Raw genomic sequence first — 19,870 nt, 5'->3', positions numbered from 1 at the left:
CTCTAATTTTGGTAATTCATGAGATATCTCATCTCTTGCCCCAGCAAAAGTGCAACTCTCAAATTCGACACTTTTGCTGGATCGCACTTCTCGATTGAAGATCCTGTAACATCATCTATTGTGCATTCGTAAACCGAGCAGTTCACCATGCTTATTTTCGTTTTTTCGTTTTCAAGTTCAGCTAATGAAGCTCCAAACGATGGGCGAGTAATGTTCTGAAATACTGAAATACCCATTGACAGAATATTCCCCAAAGTGCTGCTGCTTGAACAGAAAACCGAGCCATCATCAATGCGCAGATCGCGAAGTGTTGCATCTTTCAGAACAATGTCCGAGCTGTCCAGAGCAAAGAAGCATTTGCTTGCTTCAGCATCTATGATGTCAACTTCTTTCAGTTCCATTGTCGAATTGAACAGCTCAATCAGGCGTATCCCTCTTATTTTCGTTATTGCAGACTTTGCCATTTTTATTGAACCTGCTGTGCATCGAAGAGCGCAAGGTACTGTATGTGCTGTACCCTCAGTCTTGTTTGAGCACACTTCGCACGACTCCATCGACAAAGCCGCATCTTCTACAAGAAATAGGATATCACAACCAGAAACAAGAGATCTTGCAAAGATAAATCCTATGTTCTCAACGATCACATTTCCGCCAATCCTGATTGCTGGATCTCCTTGCCGAGCCGTTCCTATCTCAATCCTTACACGCGCAATGGATTGCGCCAAGGATTTCAGTATCATGTCTGACAGTTCCATCATCCCGTCTACCACGCTTTCCAGATCCACAAGTAATCTGCATTCGTAATCAGCAACAAGATGGCCCAGCCCATAATTCACACTTTTGCATGGGCGAGAAAAAGTGCCACATTGCCGCCCATTATTACCACCCCTGCTTGCCGAAGAAGAGACAAATATTGTGCTTTGCAGCAGCGTTGATATGAAGTCAAACAGATCAATAGGCGCTTCGTTTGCAATATCGATCCCGAAGATAGCATTGCTCCTGTTGTACTCGTTTTCCCTCAAATCCATCTTGAACTGAGTGTCGTTCACCTGCTTCGAGATCTCGATGCACTCCACAAATATGTCTCTTCCTTTCCATCCGCTGTTTCCGGAAAATTTGCACTTGTCAAAAATAAAGTTCAGCTCCCCAAACAGCTGCGATTTCACATAAATGCCTCCTCCTTTTCCAGTCTCGGGCGAGCATCCGCACTGAGACACATTTGACTGCTTCATCTCAAGCGATCCCCTTTCGTTCAACTCAAAGAATACAGCGCCTCCTTTCTCTGAGCTCAGAGCTTTACACCCATCAAAGCATGAGCTGTTGATCGCAAGAGTCGTTGTGCTTCTTCCGCGGCAGCATATAATGCTCGGCCCGTTTTGATGAGCAACACATAGTGCAAAATACGATTCGTCCAAAGAGATGTGTGTTTCCTTCTCTTCATTTTGACTGGCGGATTCTTCTATCTCCATCAGCACGCTCCCGCTTTCGATGCTGCACGAGTGCATTTGAAGGCTCTTTAGCACACACTCGCATCCTGATGTTATCGTAAAGACAGAATATATCATATTCACGCTTTCTATTGAAAGGGAATGAACTTTCACCGAGCCCTGCTTTGCCGCAACAAATCCTTGCCTGTGATTTCCGTTTTCCTTTCTCGACTGCAACAAGCAATTGCTCAGCTCAAGTCTCCCCTTTGCATGATTTATCACTGCTTTTATCTCATTATCAAAGTCTTCCGTTAGCACAAACTTTATCAGCCCAAACTTCAATTCTCCTGAGTTCTCTATAAAAGTTTCGCCTTCTCTTGAACTCTTTTTGTCAAATATCAGAGAAGAATATTCCTGTTCCTCTGTATCGTCTGTACCAGAGGAAAACGCATAATTAGTCATGTTGTATGAATCATTGACTTCTGCCGAACCTTCAATGATTAATGCTTTTGAAACTACCTCTCCAGCACAGTGTGCGATTCCTTGCCATAACGACAAGCAAGGCTCCTCAGAGCTTCCACAGCGAGCAAAATCATGACCTTTATCAGATATATGAATTGTTGATGAACGGTAATCAACAAGAAACTTGAATAAGTCGCATTCGTCGAACACCATGTCTTTCCCCACATACAGCTCGCCGTCTGCGCTGCTTGGCCCCCACAAAAAATCAAAGCTTGCATTGGTCACAGTTGCATTCAAGTCAGACGAGACAAGAAACATATTCTTCCCAACATTTGCGTTGTTTTCACTAAAATCGACGCCATGCAAGCTAAATGGGGTTGATGATGCGCTTTCGTTACAATCCAAATACAAAAAACCCCCTCTTCCGCTTGCCGTCGAGCAGCTGCAGTTTCTGCCTGTTGTGTTCGTCATGACAAATTCATCAAGCGCATCCAACACAACCATCTGAACTCCGCCAGCACTACACTTAGAAGAACTGACATTTTCATATAAACCTCCCTCAAAATAGGTATCTGCCAATAAGTTGAAAGGAGAAACCGCAAAAGCCATGTTAATGATTGTCGTATTGACGATCTCACTTTTTCCTGATCTTGTCTCAAGCACATGGTATCCAACTGATTCGGCACTTGCTGTCGAAAATGAGCACGCATCCATCGTGATTATCTCAGCTGGCGCCTCGCTGAGCAGAAGTGCATTAATGTCATCTGAAATAATCGGAGGAATGACAAATTCTATCCTCCTGATGGTCAGCGACAACTCGTTCAGAAGGACACATTTCCTGCTGTTTGCTTCAACTCCATCCATTACAATTACCCTCGCAAGCTCAGCGATCGACGATTCCTGTTTCTCATGCTCCAAAACAAACGTTGAGAGGTTATGATAATCAGCCAAGCATGTCTCGTCTCTGATCTCCAAGACTTTCAAAAGAGAATCTCTTTCCATATTCTGCACGCCTCTCCAGAATGTGTGGCACGCCATCTCCTTCTTTCCACATCCCAGCACATCCAAACCTTCTGAAGACACACAGATTTCGCTCGAGCAATACTGCGTCAACAGCAAATCCAGATCCACCACTTTTCCGCGAAATAGGTCCGAATCTGTTCCGGCCATATCGGCTTTCCCATTTTCTCTGTCCCCAGCAATCGACACAAATCGACTGGAAGCAATACTCTCGTTCAATGCTTTGCATACAACAAATACATCTCGACCATACTTCCCGCTATTTCCGGCAAATGAAATGCTCTCCAGAGAAAAATTGCTGTTTGAGTTATTTCCCAAGCTTAATAGCAGGCCTCCTCCTTTTCCGCTGCTTTGATCCACACTGCACTCAGAAATCGATGTATTTCGCATTTTCAAGCATTCTTTGTTATCCAGCTGGCACAGCATAAACCCGCCTTCTCCATTCTCAGCCCCATTGCTACAGCATCTGAAGGAACAGTTCCCTGATATTTCTGTTGCATGAACCCCAGTAATGCTAATAAATGGCCCTTCAGATGATGAGCAGACAGCCACTTCAGAATATTCGACTTTCACATTCTTTGCATTGACTGCCTGTATCAATCCATGCTCCTGGCCATGTGCCGACACATCCAAAGCGGTCAAGTGAGAAACGATCAGCTCTCCACCATCTACCACAGCAACTCCTCCTTTTCCTGAAAAGACGATGCCTGGCACAGACACATTGTTGAAGCGGATGCTGCTGCCACATCCTTTGGCAATCCACATCGTTGTGCATGCCGACTCCTCGTTTGTGGTGCCTGCTGCCAGCTGGATTGCACACTTCGTAATAAATATTTTCCCTGCACTCCCGCTTATCACAGCATCAACAGAACTGGATGTTGGTAGCATTATGATCAGATCGGTGACAGTCATGCTTGTCGAAGAATCACCGCGAGTCTGAGACAGACAGCCACCTGACTCCACATAAAGAATCGATCTTTCTGCTTGGCTGCCTCTCAACGTCAGGGGAGCATTATCTCTTTCCATTTTCTTGCTGATCCTGCCTGAATCGTTGATGTGCAGAAACATTTTTGACTCGTCCATTTTTCTAAAGCCTTCATACAGATCGCCACATGGCTTTAGGTCGTCTCCACAATCGCTTTCATTGGATCCTCCTGCCATCACGAACACGATGTCAGTTTTGGGGGGAAATAGAAACCTCAAAATAGTTTCGCTGATCTGCGCCGAAACATCGCTGTCTGCAGTCCATAGCGTGCTGCTATCCTGCCCTTCAACTGCAGATCCTTCCCAATGCGCTATATCGATCATGTTGCGGGGCGAAGGACACACCATGAACACATCTCTTCCCAGATATGCCTTGTTCTGCCCGAAGTTATCGTTCATCATGGAGTAGTGGGTATCCATGGCTCCCAGTTTCACGTACAGCCCACCTCCCAATCCTTCGACTGTTGGCACCTCGCACGAACTCACGGAGTTGTTGTCGAATATCAACTGCCCTCTTGATTCCACATTTGCATATATTGCTCCTCCTGTCAGTTCTGCAGCGCACTTGCATCTGTCAAATGTGTTGTTTCTAAAAGTGGCTGACCCGTCTTCATCGAAATTCCCGCTGAATGCTGCCCCTTTTCCTGTTCCGCGAGTGACTCCATTAAACAGTGTGTCTAATATTGTCACATCTGCCTTCCCGTTCGCCTCAATCATGCAGCAGCTCACTTCCTCTGCATTTCCAAATCCGCTCTTTTCAACTTTTAGGATACACCCTGGTCCGACTTCTATCAGCCCTCTTGTGCCGCTTTTCTGCACTCCCTCCCAGTGCACATTGCTCAGTTGTGCCTCGGAGCTTCTTCCGATGCTCCGAACAGATATCAGATATTCAGATCCAAACAACATGTTGCACACTTCGAAATCCATCACAACCAATTTTCCCCCTTCAACGGCAAACAGCCCGAACAATGGCTGCTGCCCTGCTTCTTTCATTTCAGCCGAGCAGCCGTTCACAATGCAAGTGGAGCTTGAGCATAATAAGAGCACTTCTCTCATCGACAGCGAAGGAGGAAGGAGAAAAGTGATGTTATTGAATGTGATCGCATTTCCGGTCTCAATCAAGCCGATTTCTTCTCCGCTTCCTCCAGAATTCACTGCAATCTTGTGTCTTTCTTCTGCTGTGTCGATGAACATTTCTTGTGTTTTGAGAGCAAGATGATCGCGAAATGCGAAGGATTCGAGAAGCCTGAGGATTGCTTTTCCTTCTTTGAATCTGTTCTCCACAGCATAAGGAATCGACGGACAGGGAAAGTCTATGTAGCCACACACCCGACATTCCTCCGCAGAATCTCCGCCAATGAGCACGGGTTGTGGAGGATCTCGCAAAAACAGCACCAACGGAACAGCGGTTGAAGTGACTTCATTCTCATAGCCGCAAAACTCGTCGAAGTCTGGTGCCTCCTCTATCTCAACATCTATCACAATGTTCATTGACTCCCTCGTGACTCTCTCACTTAGGTTGTCCGAGCTAACAAACATGTTCTTCCCTCTCCATGCATTGCATTCTGAAAATGACACAGTGGCGAGCCTGAAGGAAGATGCGCCCCAACACGAGACAAACAGTCCGCCCCCTAAGCCCCTGCCACTCGCTGAGTCGCTTGGCACTGAGCATCTCCACAAAGAAGTATTGGTTATCCAAAGCCTCTGACGGTTTCCTTTTGCTGTCATGATCCCTCCTCCAACGCCGCTTCCAGCGCAAACGCTGCAACCGTCGAATGTGCAGTCTTCAATCTCAATTGCTGTTTCTCCTTCTTCTTCTCCATCCTCTTCTCCTTCTTTGACAGAAATGCAGGAAGAGTTTCCATCTGCGTGGCGCACGCTTCTGAATGTGCAGTTGATGAAAGAAGTTGCACTCAACGGACTGATCATGACAGCTGATTCTTTGCAAGTCAGATCGACGGCAGACGAGCTCGAGCCAAACACTACATCTTTCCCATCAAAGCTGCCTTTAACTATTTCGAGCAAGAAGCATCCGAGTCTGTGCTCTTCACCTGTGCTGAATGTGCATTTGTCGATGTGCAGCATTTTACTCGAAGAGATGATGCATGCTCTGCTTCCTGTTTGCACAATCGGAAGGATGATTTGCAGATTTCGCACAGTCAGCTCAATTGACGAAGTGATAGCTGCATTTTCCTCTCCCCCAAGAGAATTGTTCACAGCCACAGCCGAATCTCCTGCGCTCCCAATCAATGAAAACTCCGATCCAGAAGATGCATTGCCATTGAGAAAGTTCAAATGCCAAGTGTGTGGAAAAGGGAGTGCAGACGCTGAGCTTGATGGGTTGAGTTCGTGTAATGCCACTGCTGCGTTCAGATAAGACCTTGAGGAAACACAAAGCGAGAAGAGTGGAAGAGAGGATGTGGAAGAAAACTGTTTTGTGCGCCGAAGAAGTATTTCGTAATCAAGTGTCTTGCACGGTGTCTGCTCAAACCCGCAGGCACTAAAGTCGCCTCCACTCTCCTCATCCGCAAATCCACACCCGCTGAAGTTATCCCACAGATACACCACCAGAGGAATTGCATACTGCTCGTTTGTGGTGCTCCTCTCAAACCCGCTCAATCCCCTTATATCCCTCAAGTTCACTGCCATTTTCACTCTTTCAGGAGTAATAAGTCTCGACAAGTCTGCAGCAACAACAAACACATTATTGCCCCTTGCGGCAACACAGTTGCTGAACAGGGCAGATTCCAGCAATATATCTTCTGCATTGCCAATCATTTCAATGAATATCCCGCCTCCATTCCCCGACCCCACTGCATCCCTTTCCTGGGCCTCGCATTTCCTCAGCTCCACAGCACACTCAGCATTCCCCAGCTGCATCGACGAGCCGCTCTCCAGCTTCACGCTAATCCCACCGCCATTCCCGTCGATGCTGGTGCAGTTCTCAAACACTCCTCCAACAACAATCAGCGTGCTTCCGCACTTCACAACCCCCTCGACGACGCATCCTCCGCTTCTTTCAAGTATCATGTTGCTGGCTGTGTTATTCGCAAGCTGCACAACTGCACTTCTGCTCGCATCAACCGCTCCGCTGTCGCTCATCTTTACAAAGTGGCAGCATAACGCTCCGTCTTGCCAAGCAAGTGTCGAATTCCTCAGTTCTATGCTGCTCCCTGCTTTTGCCTCAATCAGTCCAGTCTCCGCTGTTGTGGTTGTGTTTGTGAGCGACAACTTGTCCAGTCTTGCACTGGCACACGTATTCTCGATTACAAACAGGCTGACTCCGCTCATGCGCAATCCCGCTGCATTGAATTGAATGCACTCCAATGACCCGCCCTTCATGCAAATCAGCCCATAGCTCACAGCTTCTGTTTGCTGATCCATTTGTATCCCGCAAAGAGACAGCTTCAGTGTTCCGTTCAGCCCCTGGATCAGCACTGCATTGCTTGACGAGTCCGAAGGAGACAATCTGCCGGGCACAGCGAACATCACGTTTGTAATGTCCGTATTGGCTTTTGCAGCAATCATAGCTTCTGCATTTGCAGCTCGTGATGCTCCAACTCTGATCTTTTCCTGTGCCGTACACCCTATGTCCCATGCTGGGCCAGTCATCTCCGCTGCATCATTCCAGACAAATCCGCTGTTCAGCACGATTATTCTTTTTGTGTTTTCAAAGAGCAGCAGTCCTGTGTACTGAACTGAACAGCATGGATACTCTTTACTGCCACATCCTCTGAAGTCGCGGCTTTTCTCTCCCCCAACATACCCTTTTCCTCCAAATTCAATCAGGAAGGCTTTCAGCGGCACTGGATCTGTGCCAAATCCGTCTTCGTATCCCATCAGATCGTCATCCTCCATGCTATCTGTGCCAAAGGCAATCGAATCTCTGCTAATTACTGTGCTCAGACGCGGAGCGCTCACAAACATGTTTCTGCCTTTCCACCCATCGCACGACTGAAAATCAACGTGCTGGAACTTGAATTTTGCATCTTCCCCAGAGACAGTTACATACGACCCTCCACCCCTGCAAGCAGGTCCTTCCTTGGAAACTGTGCATTGTGAGAACAGTGCCAGTGAACTCTTTCCAATTTCCATGAAGCTCCCTTCTCCAAGGCTTGCCCAGATCCCCCCTCCATCATTGCTGCTGCATCCGCAATTTGCCAGCGAAGTGTTGTCCAGATCCAGTGTGCATGCGCTCTGAAGCGAGCCATGAATTGCTGCTCCACTTCCTGAGCTTCTCACAATCTCTGAAAATGTTGCATTTGCGCACACTGTGGATCCTCCCTCCACTGAAATTGCTGCTGCATCCGCAAGCGAGAATCCCACAATTTTGGTGCTTAACAGATTCAGTTTTCCAGCAGATGCAACAAGGATTAAGGGAGATTCGAACCTGGCAGAAGCGGCTGATTGTGCGCCTCCTGGTGCGATTATGCATTCCTCAAGAACAAAAACTCCTGATGAAGTGATCTGTGCAAGAGGGCATTCAGAGGATATCGACGGATCATGCATCAATGAAGAGTTTGTCCATCTCAACTCACCACCAGCCACACTTATCAACGGCTGTTGCAGTGGCAAAGGCGATGCAGTGATGTCTTTGCTGATGATAGTCAGCTCGTTTGAAACGCCCTTCACCAGCACTTTTATCCTCTCAACCACAAGCGGACATTCGCTCAGGCTTTCAGACTCCAGCTGCACAATAGGCTCGTCCTCTGCTCCGATCCCCCACAGCGGCATTTCGAGCGCAATGGCAATTGTTTTGCACTTTCTTTCTGCCCAACCGCACATCCCTTCTCCGCTTCCTCTGGCACTGCTCACATAAATCGGATAATTCATGCGCCGCAGCCAGCCATCGCACTCGACATCAGCCACCACCACTCTCCGTTCTTTGTTGGTGAATGTTCGGCAAGTCTCGAGCGATGTCTCATTGAACAATAACGTCACATTGTTTGCAACGTGAATATCGTGTCCTTCGTCTGATTCGGAAGTGTTGTTTCGGAATAAGCAAAAGAGGAGCCGACATGTTGATTCGTGGCTGGGATGCGTATGTATGGTTATTCCTCCTCCAAGAATTGCTGATACCAAGTTTGAAAATACACAATTTTTGATAATTGTTTTGCATGATGAACCAATGTCAATTCCACCACCACCTTGATCGGTTCCATTGCATCTGCAGTTTTGGAATAAGCATTGATCAATAATGTCATTTTCATTACTTGTGTGATGATTTATTGCTCCTCCTCCATTTTTATCAGAACAATTTTCAAATGAACATTTTTGAATTATCAAAAATGATTCATTATATATTATGCAGCCTCCTCCGTATTTATCAGCGTTGCAATTAGAGAAATTGGAATACATTACATCGACTCTTTGATTGAATATTGAGCAAACAGCACCTCCGCTTTCACTTACCATACAATTACTAAAGTAGCATCTTCTGATATTTAGAGAACTATTTGCTGAATGAAAAATTGCCCCTCCAATTCCTTGATGAGTTTTGGTCATAATGAAGTCCACATCACTGAATAAAGAAACATTTGCAATAGATGTATCAACTCGCTCGGTAATTAACTCTCTTTGACGATTGCATTTGTGAAAAGAGCAATTCAGAAAAGCAAAGCCTCCTTTCCTGCAGATGCTTTCAAAAAGGCTGCCATACAGTGCATTTTCGACACATTCAAACATGGACAGTTCAGCCAGCATTGTGCATGCGGAACATGAAGCAGTATGCTTTTCATTTTGGGGGAAAGCTGAAGGAGACAGCGAAATGTTGGAAAAGTGTGTATTTCTGATGTGGAGGTGCTCCAGAGTGTTTGATGAAAAGAACGGCAAAGATTCTTCCAGTGAAAATGATGAAAACGATGACGAGGAAACAGACAGCATTGAATATGCAGTCTTTCTGCTCAGACTTTGCAAAGATGGATCGATCAGCGGTTGGATGGTGTGCCCTGGAGGGTGAAGCAGCACTGTCAGATTATTCAGAATCAGCACTGTGGAGCGAATGCTGATGAAGCTGTTCTGTTGTGGATTTGCCACGCACATGATGCAGGAATGAAATCTGATTTCAGGTGAATCACTGGATGAAAGAAAGTGACTATCGGGCATTTGGCTCAACTGCAACTTCTGCAAACTCAGGGTGCAGTTTGTTGTGAAAACAAGAGTTGAAAATTTTGTATCTGTGTGTTTTATGAATGATTATTGAAATAATTAATGTGTCATTTTTTACGAAAAAAGTTTATCACACATAAAAGTGGTGGCTGAATCAAATTTGGAGAATATTTGAGTTGGGCTATTTCGTTATAAATTGGAACATTTGTTGTCAGGATAATTTGAGATAAGAAACATTCACATAAATTATTTGTATGAAGAGCCGAGATTATCATGAATAACGTAAGTGCTTTGAACATTTTTGATTTTTGGTGAATTAATTATTCCTTTTTGCTTTTGCAGATCTCAATTAGTTTGTTCTCCCTTTTTTTTAGAATCTAGTTTTCTTTGAACCCTTTTTTTTTTATTTAATATATAGTGATTTGCATTCATTAAAAAGATATTTTTAATGTTTTCAATAATTCTAACTATTGAAAAGCGGTGATAATATGAGATATTTGAACGTTTAAAAATTCTGAAAAAAAAAAAAAACAACCAATTTTTTTTAGTTGTTTGTCCAATGTGACGAAATATAAAGCTTCAAGAATTTTGTTCCACGTATGGCTAACAAAGATTTTTCTCAACTTTTGAATATTTCAATATTTTATTTTGCACCAGAATGTCAGAATTACAATTATTCGATTGCAAAAAAAGTTTGGAACAAATCATAATATTTTTCATCAATTCAAAAAAATTCTATCCGAAATTTAACATACATAGGGTCAGTTATTTATCGGGACCCTTTTTTTCTATTGGGACGTTTTTTTTTTTTTTTTTTTTTTTTTTTTTTTTTTTTTTGATATGGGTGATTATTTTTGAAATCATAACTTTTTTCGGAACGCTGTTTTTCAAAGGTTGTTAGTCTTTGGAAAGAAATTTTGAATTTATATGCAAAATACTTTCCAATAGTTTCACAAACAAATGTTTTTGTTGAAATAAAGATGAAGACATCTTTTATAAGCCATTTCATTTTTCAGTGTTCATTTGTTAATGCTCAATGAAATTTTTCTTTCCGAAAATTTTGTTTGAAAAAATATGATTACAAAAATAATTACCCATATCATACCCTAATTCACTCGTTGTGAAGGAATTGAAACCAATAGCCTCTCTTAAACCTAATAAAAATTTCTGAGAAATAATATTATTGGGGTTTGTTCATAGATTTTTTGATGAAAAAGGCGATTATTTATCACTTGAATTTTGAGTCGAAAATGAATATTTCAATTTTATTGATTGCTTTATATCCATTTAGTCCTGCTTTTTTTTAGAAATAAAACTCTATTTGTGTTATTTTTTGAACAGTGCGTTTTGTTCCCATTCATCCATGGATGAATTAATTGTTATTATTTTTTCAAGCTAAAACGAGAAATGAATATACAACGATTTTGTATTTCATAATCCATATCGAAAATTTAATATGAATTATTATTCGGATGATGAAAAAAAAAGCAAATTCATTAAAAATTGAAATGAAATATCTTTTAATCAGGAAAAAAGCTTTAAATGTTAATATTAACAGGAGCTATACTTATTTTTCATTAAAGAAAAGATCAGGATTTTTTTTTTTGACGTTTTTGCACAAATGCGATTTTTGAACATCTATCAACACATCTTGTTGAATCTTTTGAGAATTAGCAAAAGTACGTTACATGCCGACAAAATCTGTTTTTTTCCATAATATTTCCTTCCTTCTTTATCTGTGATGTTTTTGCACACCCCATCGTTCTCTGTTTGCTACAAAGTATGCATGCTCCAAAAATTCTTTGAGAAGTTCAGAAGGTGAAGATGATGGTGCATGCTTCGACCGTTGAGGTACATTCAGTAATACGTCTTGATGAACACGCCTATGAGAAGGAGAATTCTGATTCTGTAATGGTAGATTGGATGATTGCAAATTGTAAAAGTTAAATGATGAATGACGTGGAAGAGGCTCATTCAGTATCTGTGACGAAGCCATAGAAAATGGATTCTGAGGGATGAAATATTCTGAATGAGTTGCGCCAGCCACACCTTCAGAAAGATACTGCTGCGGTGGCAATGGCATTTTTCTCGATAGATTAGATTTCTCAAATTCTGAAGTATGAGTGGGAATCAAGCCGCTAATCAAATGCGACAAAAATTCGCCTTTTCTTTCAAAATCTTCCACATCACCTCTACAAAGATCTTCGGAGCCCACATCTCCAATAAGCTTTTCTTCCAGAAATTGACCTCTGCCCCACTCCCACGGGTCTCCAGTTTCTGGATATAACATGAACGAGCGAATGAGATTCATTTGATTTGTGCAATGATTTGATTCATGTGCTGAAAATGTTTGAAATAGTGAGTCGCACAATTCTTCCCACCCAAATGATTCCTCATTCCGATGTTTTCGTTCATCGATGCTTGGAATATGAGGATAAGGTCGATGAGCAGAACCTATGTGTGCCCTTCCATCTTGCTCAAATTGTTTAAGCACTGTCGCATTTTCCAATCCTAAACTTTCTTTGCCTTCGCTTCCTGTTGAAGAGATCGTTTCATTTAAATTCGTAAGACTCAATGTTTTCCTGAGCCATCTCTGTCTCCCCACAACGCAAACATAAAACAACCAAAGTGCCAGTGCGCCCCACGCATCAATTGCCGAAGAGTGCTCTGCAGTCTGCATTGTCCATCCACACACACACAAGCACAACACTTTCAGTGAAAGAAACCTGCGAAATGGAAGTCTCAGGAGTATAACTGTATCTGCAGTGCGCGATGGGGCAGGAGAGATTGAGCACTGGTTAACATCTCCGTTCACAGCATGCCCAACAAACACACAGCCACGCCACACAAGAAACTGAAGAAACGTGACAACTTCAGAGCGATGAAGAAGAGGAAGGCGCGATGATGATGGGGGAAGAAGATTCGGCATTGAAGAAGACTCTTGAGGAAAAGAAGTCATTGCTGATGACCCTGCTGCAAATGAGAAAAACTTTTGATCTGAAGAAGCGGAATCTGCATGCAAACCAGAAGAAGATGGAGCAGAATTTTTGTGAGAATGAGAAATACTGATTCCGCCTCCAATCTCATTCTTCACGCCAGCTTCCTTCTTTTGCTGCTTTTCATCAATCATTTCTTTCTGTAGCCCAGAAACAAATGTCAAGTAATCCGTGACATCGTTAATAGTGTGTGTAACAAGAACATCACTGATGACTCGTGCTTTCAAAGGAAGAGGAGGAGGTTGAAGAGGAGAAAATGAAGAAGAAACGGAATTCACGCTAGTTGATGTGAGAGGCACAGATGTTGAAGAAGATGAATAGCTAAACGCAGATGAAGTGTTGGAAAGATTGCTTGCATAATGCTTTGATGATGCTGAGGTAGGATTCAGAAATGTCACAAGGCTAACTCTGCCCATTGAATGGAAAGAAGACAGAATGTTGAGTGATGAAGTGAGAGAAGAAGAGGAAGAAACAAGCGATGAATAAGCAGGCGATGCAACAACAGAAATGAAAGGAGAGAAGAAAGCAGCATGAAACGATTTAGGAAGTGCAAATGGGCGAGAACAAAGCTTTTTCTGCGCATTAACAGACAATGATGATGGTTCCAATGTGTCTTTAAATGCAAACACATTCCGTTTCCTTGGAGTGAACACAATCCAGCCATCTCCAACTTTCTTTTGAGGAAAAAGAGGAACTGTTGGATTTGCTTCCAAATACCTAGAAAGCATTAAAGAAATTGTATTCTTTGAAAAAATCGATGAATTTTCACTATCATTCTCTTTCATTTCTGTGGAAACTATTTTTGAAGGTGCTTTCTCATTTGAAGTATTCTTCAAATCTGTTGATGTTTGCTCTGTGTGTGCAATCCAATTGAATGGCAATGTGATTCCTAAAGCGTTGCTGTTGAGAATAACACTTTCACAGTCAATCCCAATGAAATCCCCTTTTTCAGGCAAAAGCGCCTCCGGTGGCAAAGAATACTTGCCTGCAGAGGGAGATATGAGCTGCTCAGCAAAGAAGAAAGAAAGCTGCCGATAAGAAGGAAAAGGGGTGTGGGGAAGAAGAGAAAGCATTGAGAACCAAGATGCGGTTGAAGAGGCTGAAGTGCATAGAGAAGAAGATATCGACGAAGATTGTTCTTCTAACCATCTCCAAGTTAAATGCTTTAGTGATGAAATTGCATTTGGCGTTGCTGCTGCTCCTTTTGATGAAGAAGAATTCTTCATTGGAAATTTTGCATTTTCTCCTTCTTTTTCAAATTTTCTTCGATTTTCGTTTGATTCTTTTGTGTATTTGTATTTAACTTTTTCAAGTCCTTTATTAACTTCATCTTCTTCTCTTCTTGACATTTTCGAGATTGCTAACTCTTTCTTCCTTTGATGCACTTTGAATGGATGTTGAGAAATGATCAGAATATTCAGAAGTTGACTGCATACGACACGAGCCGTGGTATAAAGAGAATGAATTGACAGGGAAGGAGAAGGGAGCAGCAGAGAACGAGGGATCATTGAAGAAGAAGAAGAAGAAGAAGAAGAAGATGGATTAAAAAGCGAATATTTGTGCTGTGTGTAAAGAAGAAGCACTGGAACACGCCATTTTTGTGCTGGAGCTGAAAAATCCAAAGCAGATGAACGAGAAGGAGCAATCAATGTCTGGTTCACAACAAACCACTGTGGACTGAAGTGCATAGAAGATGGAGCGAAAGAAGAGGCAGATTCAGATAATGGAAGAGAAGTTGGATGTGACTTGAATTGCTTTAGAGAGCCCATTTGCAATGGATTTGATGGGATTGATGGAGATGAGTCTGAAGAATTTGCTGGTTGAGAAGAAGAAAAAGCAGAAGAAATTGAAGAAGAAGAAGAAGAAGATGATGATGAAGATGATGTTTTTGAAGGAGAATCGGGAAATGGAACTAAATCAGGCGAAATGAGAGTGTGAAGAATGAAGTGCTCTATTCGTGTTGTGTATTCGGGAGTTATTGAATGAAGTGATGTGAGTGAAGGCAAATCAGATTCTGAAGCAGAAGCGGGTGAAGTTGAAGAAGAAGAAGAAGAAGAAGAAGAGGGAGAAGAGGGAGAAGAGGGAGAAGAGGGAGAAGAGGGAGAAGAAGTTGCAGATGATGATGCAGAAGAAGAATTGGAATGTGTTGATTCATCAAATGAATCTGCATCTGCTTCAGTTTTGAACCGAACATGAAGCACCTTTTGTTTGTCATCATCGATCATTTCCTCATCTTCTTTATTCTCTTCCTTCACTTCTATTGCTTTATTGCTTTCTTCCTTTTTGTTTGTATTGCAAGCATTCCCCTTCGTTTCAATGAAATTTCTGTCTGTTTTTTCAATGCAACAGGAAGAAGAAGGATTATCATTCATCTCATCATCGTGCTCCACAACGTTAGAGACGATGGCAGTCAAAGAATAAAGAGTGTGGTCAATGATGAATGAAGGAGGAATAGTTGAAGGATCAAAAGGAATGCTATAGGGATTGTTTGAAGAAGAAGAAGAAGAAGAAGAAGAAGAAGGTTGCGAAGCAATAGATACAAAGAGAAGAGCAGGCAGAGGAGATGATTGAGGAAACGAAGGGAAAGAAAAAGAAGAAGGAGATGAGGAAGAAGAACAAGAAGAAGGAGAAGAAGAAGAAGATAACTCTTGACATGAATTTCTTTCCCTTCCGAATGAAATGTGAGTGCAGAAGAGAGGAAGCTGAGTCGGTTCGACAGATGGAAAAGAAAGGCGCGACGACCATTGCTCCACAAAGGAAGGGACAAACACATCCAAAAATGAAGGCTTTGGTAAAGGGTCGTTCAAAGAGGAGCAAGAAGAAGGTAAAAGAGATGGAAATTCGAAGTGATTTTTGTGGTTTTTTATTGAAGAAGAATCAGTTTTTGTTGGCGAATCAGAAGAAGATGTGTCTGATTTATTCAAAGAATTATCAATTTCTTCATTCGTTTTCTTTTCATTTTGTGATTTCTTTCTTTTATTCAAAGATCCATCAACATTCACTGAATGCCTGCAGACGTATGAATTGATGGCTCGTAAGTCTTTGAGGGAGAGGGAGTCCCAATGAAGCTGCTGAAGAATCAACCGCATTGCCAATTGGGTGGCAGTGAGGAAACAAGGAGATGGATGGAAGGAAGAGGAAAATGAAAGTGAAGACAATTCATTGTGGTGGAAGTGCTTTTCCGGTTGAAAAGAAGAAGAAGAAGAAGAAGATGATGATGATGATGATGATGATGATGATGAGGTTGAAGTGGAAGAAATAGAAGAATTTGAAACAGAAGAGGAGGAAGAAGAATTTGAAGAATTAGAAGCAGAACAAGAACAAGAACCAGAACAAGAGCAGTTAATAGCGCAATTCCACATCGCCATCTGCCTCATCTCCACACTCACTGAGTCAACCTCATCGACTCTGCTGAGGAGCTGCTGAATGATGCATTCTTTGCGGAGACGCGTGTAAAGGGCGCTCAGCTGGAAGAGAGAGAGAGGAAGAGGGTCTCCTTCACACAGAAGCCTCTTCATGGCGGAATTGTCAGATTTGATCTGGGTTTCTTCTTCTTCTTCTGTTGTTTCTTCTCCTTCTCCTTCTTTATCTTTATCTTTTTCATCTTTATCCCCTCCTCGTCCTCCTCCTCCTCCTCCTCTTTTTTCTTTCTTTCTCCCATTCAATTTTTCGTTTTTCCTGTGATTTTCACTGTTTGCACCGAATTTATTCCCTTTTTCTGAGTCATTTTGCTTCTCTAATTGAATTTCTGCTGAATTTCTTGCAAGAAACCTGGCCAAATGCTGTTGAACGTTTCTTTCTTCAGCTTCGTCTTCGCTCTTCTCTTTCGCATATTCTTCCCACTCTTCCATCATTTCTGCTTCAAACATGTCTTTTTCTTCTTCTTTGCTTGCTTCTTCTCTTTCTTCTTTTTCCTCTTCCTCTTCAGAAATATTATCTTTTGTTTTCTTTTTCTCCTCTATTTCTTTTTCTTTCTCTCTTTCTCTCTCTTTGTTCTTCTCTTTCTCCTTCTCTTTCTCTTTCTCCTTCTCTTTCTCCTTCTCTTTCTCCTTCTTCATTGCTATCAGCCTTTTCATCCTCTGCTTATATCGGATGATGTTCGTCAGCATCATCGTCAGGTCTTTTGTTGAGACAACTCGTTGCGTTCTCAGCTTTTCCCACAAATCTTCAGAGGAAGAAGAAGATGAGGAGGAGGAGGAAGAAGAAGGAGAGGAGGAAGGGGGTAATGAAGAAAACGAAGGAGAAGAAGAAGAAATTGATGATGATGATGATGATGATGAACTCGATTTAGAAGGACGAGCAAATGTTTGATTGTTTGAAGCAACTGCAACTTCTGATGTTTGTATGTCAGCTGAAGAAGATTTTGCTGGTTTTGTTTTTTGTTCAGGCGATGAATCAGAAGAATGGTCAGACAAAACAGGAGAGAAAGAACTGCTGGTGATTTCAGGCAAGGGATTGAAGACAGGATGGAAGGAAGGAGATTGAGAGGAAGAAAGAGAAGAAGAAGAAGAGGTAGAGGAGGTAGAGGAGGAAGATAATGATGATGATTTTGAAGTCAAACTCAAATTTTTCTTTTTATTTCTCATTTTTTCCATTTGTTTCTTCAAGTTTTCTTCCCACAGCACAACAACATTAGCGAATATCATCCGGACGATGCAGAAGACGCAAGAGCGGTTGAAGCAGAAGTGAAGAGAAGAAGCAGCACGAAAGACGGGAGAGAAAAAGAGCATCAGAAGAAAAGAATGCAAAGAAGAGTGAGGGAGTGAGTGGTCGAAGGAAGGGAGAGGCGCTTGGCAGAGGAGAGAGAGAAAGAAAGAATTGGAGGAAGGAGAAGAGGAAGAAGAGGGAGAAGAGGGAGAAGAGGGAGAAGAGGGAGAAGAGGGAGAAGAGGGAGAAGAGGGAGAAGAGGGAGAAGAGGGAGAAGAAGAAGAAGAAGAAGAAGAAGTGAAAGATGGGAAAGAAGAAGAAGAAGGAAGAGAGGAAGAAAAAGGCTTTTGATCCAATAGAAAGTCAGTTTGACGTGATTGCATTGAAGCAGGCTCTTTGAAAGAAGAAGTTTCAACGTTTGAGGAATCGATGGAAGAAGAGGAAGAGGAAGAGGAAGAAGAAGAAGAAGATGATGATGATGATGATGAGGTAATTGTTTGTGAAATAACAGGAGAAGAAGAAGGGGAAGATGAAGAAGAAGAAGAAGATGATGATGATGATGATGATGATGATGATGTTTGTTGCGATCTGTGCTTCGTTAATAGCAGAGGAAGAAAGTGATAAAGGAGGTGATGATAAGCATTTGAAGAAGAAGAAAAAGAAGGTGAAGAAGAATTAATGTTATTTATAGAAGAAGGAGTGAAATGTGCTGAATATTGCTAAAGGATAAATTGAATCTTGCATTTTCATTTCTCCGAATGAGAATGTTCTTATAAGCTTATTATAAAATACATGGGAAGATGATGACAGATTAGAAGTAACAAAACAGCAAACAAAAAGAAAAGAGAGAGGAATAAGATGAGGAGGAAGATGAAGAAGATGAAGAAGAAGAAGAAGAAGATGAAGAAGAAGAAGAAGAAGAAGAAGAAGATGATGATGATGATGATGATGATGATGAAAATTTCGGAGAAATAGAAGAAAGAGAAGTTGAAGAAGGCGAAGAAGAAGATGATGATGAAGCTTGTGCTGAATGATAAGAATTCAACACAATGACTGCTTTCACAAACAAAATTCTTGTGGTAGGAATGAAGAAAGAACAAAAGAACAAAAGAAGAAAGAGAATGTGATTTTGAAATGATATTAATTGAGTTCAATTGTTCTTTTTGGACGAGCTGGGCGACAAAGGAAATTAGACTCATCTGAAGAAAATGAAGGCATAATTGACAGATACGAATTTCATAATAGCCAATAGCAACAACATACGGAAGATCCATTCCGTGTTGCAACACGAGAATATGATGGTAATTCAAACAACAAATTCTCAAATACGAAGAAGGTCTCTTTTCATCAGCCAAGTTAAAAAAATCTCGTCAATGAAGAGATCGGAGGAGAAGGAGAAGAAATCACATTAGCTGCAAAAATGCTGCATAAAATAAATTGTCTCTGAGAATGACGCTCATCGTAATAAAAACTGTTGGTTGGAATGGAAAAAAGATTAAAAATATTAAAAAAATAAGAATTGGTATAACATTGATTTTAAAAATTCCTCAAAAAAACACACATGCCCTCCCTATCGCAAATGTGGAGGATTGTTCAATCACTGAAGCAGCTAATCTCCTTTTCCATTGTTTCAAGGTGCTCCTTTCTCCATCATCCTTTATTCCCACATAAATATCCTGCTTTCAATGTTGTCATCCAATTTTTTTCCTGAAAAAAATATCTCCGAATTCTATTCTTTCCAAGAGCTGTCCAATTGTTGGCATTCTTCTTCAATTTCCCCTCTCTTCCAAATGCTTTGAAATTGAATTTATTTTCATCCCCTCTCCCGATTGAATACAAAAAATTTGCAATTCCCATCTACTGATTGTCTCTCGGCATAGCTCTCTTCTTATGATCTCCTCAGAAAAGCAAAGGAATGACCATTTATATAATTTATCAGATTCTTGCACTCTGAGAAGGCCACAGAGGGAAGCATCTTTAAAATGAACAAGAATAATAAAAAATGCACACATTACATTTTTCATATGATATTTTGGAAAATGAACTTTCTTCAAAGATGCTTTTCATAAAAATCATCTCGCCCCATTCCATCATTGATGCGTATCCATCATTGCCTTCCGCAGCCACTCATAATAATATCGCCTGCTCTGTAGAAAATATCCGCTCACCGTTCTCTCATTTCAACAAGGACTATTTTTGTTTATTCAATTCTGATGATCTGAATAT

General features: G+C 41.8%; 2 protein-coding genes across 2 annotated transcripts; both read right to left on the bottom strand.

Moving 5' to 3' along the window:
• Positions 1-2: 2 nt before the first annotated feature.
• On the bottom strand, positions 3-9,935 carry MONOS_16696 (uncharacterized protein; the record flags this gene model as incomplete). The annotated part of the gene is made up of 1 exon (XM_067869580.1): positions 3-9,935. The coding sequence occupies one exon, from the start codon at positions 9,933-9,935 to the stop codon at positions 3-5; it is 9,933 nt and encodes a 3,310-aa protein (XP_067726014.1).
• Positions 9,936-11,410: 1,475 nt separating this feature from the next.
• MONOS_15955 (putative PAB-dependent poly(A)-specific ribonuclease subunit 2) lies at positions 11,411-18,027 on the bottom strand (the record flags this gene model as incomplete). Its single annotated transcript, XM_067868860.1, has 1 exon — positions 11,411-18,027. The coding sequence occupies one exon, from the start codon at positions 18,025-18,027 to the stop codon at positions 11,734-11,736; it is 6,294 nt and encodes a 2,097-aa protein (XP_067726013.1). The 3' UTR covers positions 11,411-11,733.
• Between the last annotated feature and the right edge of the window lie 1,843 nt (positions 18,028-19,870).

The sequence above is a fragment of the Monocercomonoides exilis genome (genome assembly GCF_001643675.1).
Source record: "Monocercomonoides exilis strain PA203 chromosome Unknown scaffold27-1312184, whole genome shotgun sequence".
Lineage (NCBI taxonomy): Eukaryota > Preaxostyla > Oxymonadida > Polymastigidae > Monocercomonoides > Monocercomonoides exilis.
This window is presented reverse-complemented; position numbering and strand designations above follow the sequence as displayed.